The sequence below is a fragment of the Sinocyclocheilus rhinocerous genome, unplaced genomic scaffold (genome assembly GCF_001515625.1).
Source record: "Sinocyclocheilus rhinocerous isolate Xijiao unplaced genomic scaffold, SAMN03320098_v1.1 scaffold1306, whole genome shotgun sequence".
Lineage (NCBI taxonomy): Eukaryota > Metazoa > Chordata > Actinopteri > Cypriniformes > Cyprinidae > Sinocyclocheilus > Sinocyclocheilus rhinocerous.
In genome coordinates, this window is record NW_015630031.1 from 81,608 (window position 1) to 83,997 (window position 2,390).

The following is a 2,390-nucleotide window of genomic DNA, read 5'->3' on the forward strand; positions in this document are numbered from 1 at the left end:
GGGGGGGGGGGGGGGGGGGCCCGACGACAGATAAATAATCGTTAAAAACACTACAAACTGTGTAAAACTAAGTTTCTTTTGTTTTCTTTAGTAACCCAACTGTAATTATGAAATATTTGTGTTTCAGGACTTGTAACATTTCTAAGTCGAAACTGAAAATGATGCTGAGTCCAGAACAAACTGATTCAGATCTACCGTGGAGCCAGTCAGACGCTGAAACAATGCTGAACGATATCAAGGTTGGCTGCATCACGGACGAGCCCATGGAGGGAGAGGGCAAGATGAGGTCTCTGGCCCCGCAAACCCTCAGCAGGGAGGAAAAGAGGAGGCGCAGGCGCGCCACAGCGAAATACCGTTCAGCCCACGCCACCCGCGAGAGAATCCGGGTCGAAGCCTTCAACGTTGCCTTTGCCGAACTGAGGAAGCTGTTGCCTACACTGCCCCCTGACAAAAAACTGTCCAAGATTGAAATTCTGAGACTAGCTATTTGTTACATTTCATATCTAAATCATGTGTTGGATGTTTAGCACAGGTCCCTTTTTATGATGAGTAACGCAGTCCAAGGACATATGGGGGCCCGTCTGCAGCAAACATCACGGTATCCTAATTTTGCAGTTTGCAGCTTTTGCGCTATACCTACATTGGAAGTGCAATTGGAAGAGATTGAAACCACATAAGATGGCTATCACCCAAGTGTTCATTAGACTTTAGACAGGTATTAATACATTTTAATGAGATATTAGGCTATAGCTTAGAGCGAAGAGAATACCCTCTTCAGCCAAAAATGGTGATTGCTCAAAGAGTCGTGAACCATTTAAAAGACTGTGGTCCCTGCTTTAAGCTATATACAGAATAAATGATGCAATAAGGTCGAGAGGGACTTAAAACAAATCGAATAACCTATGCTGTTATTTGTGTATATGGACACACCAGTGTATAGCGTTTTTATAGCAGGTCAAAGTACAGAGAAAACCCGTTGCATCAATCTGTAGAGCACTGAAGAATAAACCAGCCCCTCTCCTCCTCTAATAGCTGCTCGGTAGATATAGTTAGTAGTTGTTTAATCAGGAGGAAATTACGTATAAGTGCCACTCGAATTATGACATCGTGACCATAACCACTCGCATTTAAATACTTATTTGTTATTTATTATATACTTGTTGAATATATTTTAATATGATTCATGTCATTTTTTATTTGTTGAAAGATTGTTGTTTAGATTAATGTACGTTGGTTGTATGTAGCTTAAAGAAAAGTTACCTTGTGTGTTAGACCTTGTCATTCAGTAATGATGAGATGAAAATGTTAAGCATCAACTTGCACCTTTAGTGTTAATTGATTTAATATATCTATATATTTTGTGATGCAGTTAGTTAGATAAATTGTCTGGTTTTGCTCATCAGTTTGTCATGCATTAGAACAACAAATGCATTACAAAGAAATCTTTTTAAATAACTAATATTTAAATCAATGGTCTATTAATGTCATTTGAATTGTTGACCTATGATTTATGAGACAATAGACTGGCAATTTATTGTATGACCAAAAATTACATCGTAAATTTTACATTTTCTTTTTCTGAGTGTTCACGTGCCGATGTCTGAGATGTTTACGTTCATAACCCCACTACGACATGTGATAGGCTACAATGAGTTATATAAAGTTATAGTGAGTTAATTTTTTAGTGAAAAACATATCTGCTATCCAAAGATCTATCTTGTATTTTCAGGGTCGTGCCCTTTATTGCTTTATGCACATATTTTGTAGTAAAGTTGCTGTGACAGCTTTTTTTAATCGAAGTATTTTGTTTTTCATATTTTAATGTTGATTTGTTTTTTCGTTTCTTTTTTTTTTTTTTTAAATAAAATAACAATGAAAAATGTTTGACTCTTTAATCACAGATGCCGAATAATAGAATAATATTGTCTTATTTAAAGATTAAATAGGTCGCCTAAGAATTATATTTGCGCTTCTGAGTGATAGCCTACGTCATGTAAATTGTATTCTTTATTAGCAGTGACTTTTGTAATTGTGACGTAATTTGCTTTAGGATATTCCGATAAACTGACATAGTCTACCAAGAGATGTGAATTAAGTCAGAAGCGCAGAGAAAAGGATGGAGAGTGTTCAGTCACGGTAAGCGTTGTCGTGTAGGTTTTGCTCTCCGTGTGTTTGCTCCTCGTTCTCCCTCTTGGCTGAAAGGCCGTTTCCCTAGAGAGGGGGCAGGTGTTACTCCAGACGAGCCAAGACAACCAAATTACTGGCCGTCTGGCACCTCCCGTGGGAAACACAGAGAGAGAGAGAGAGAGAGAGAGAGAAATTTATTCTTACATACGTGTGTGTGTGCGTGTGTGTGTGTGTGTGTGTGTGTGTGCACACAGTGGGCGCCA

General features: G+C 38.4%; 1 protein-coding gene across 1 annotated transcript; it reads left to right on the forward strand.

Annotated features, from left to right (window-relative positions):
• The first annotated feature begins 158 nt into the window (after window positions 1–158).
• Window positions 159–527, forward strand: LOC107739819 (helix-loop-helix protein 2-like). The gene has a single exon (XM_016552027.1). The coding sequence runs from the start codon at window positions 159–161 to the stop codon at window positions 525–527; it is 369 nt and encodes a 122-aa protein (XP_016407513.1).
• The last annotated feature ends 1,863 nt before the right edge of the window (window positions 528–2,390 follow it).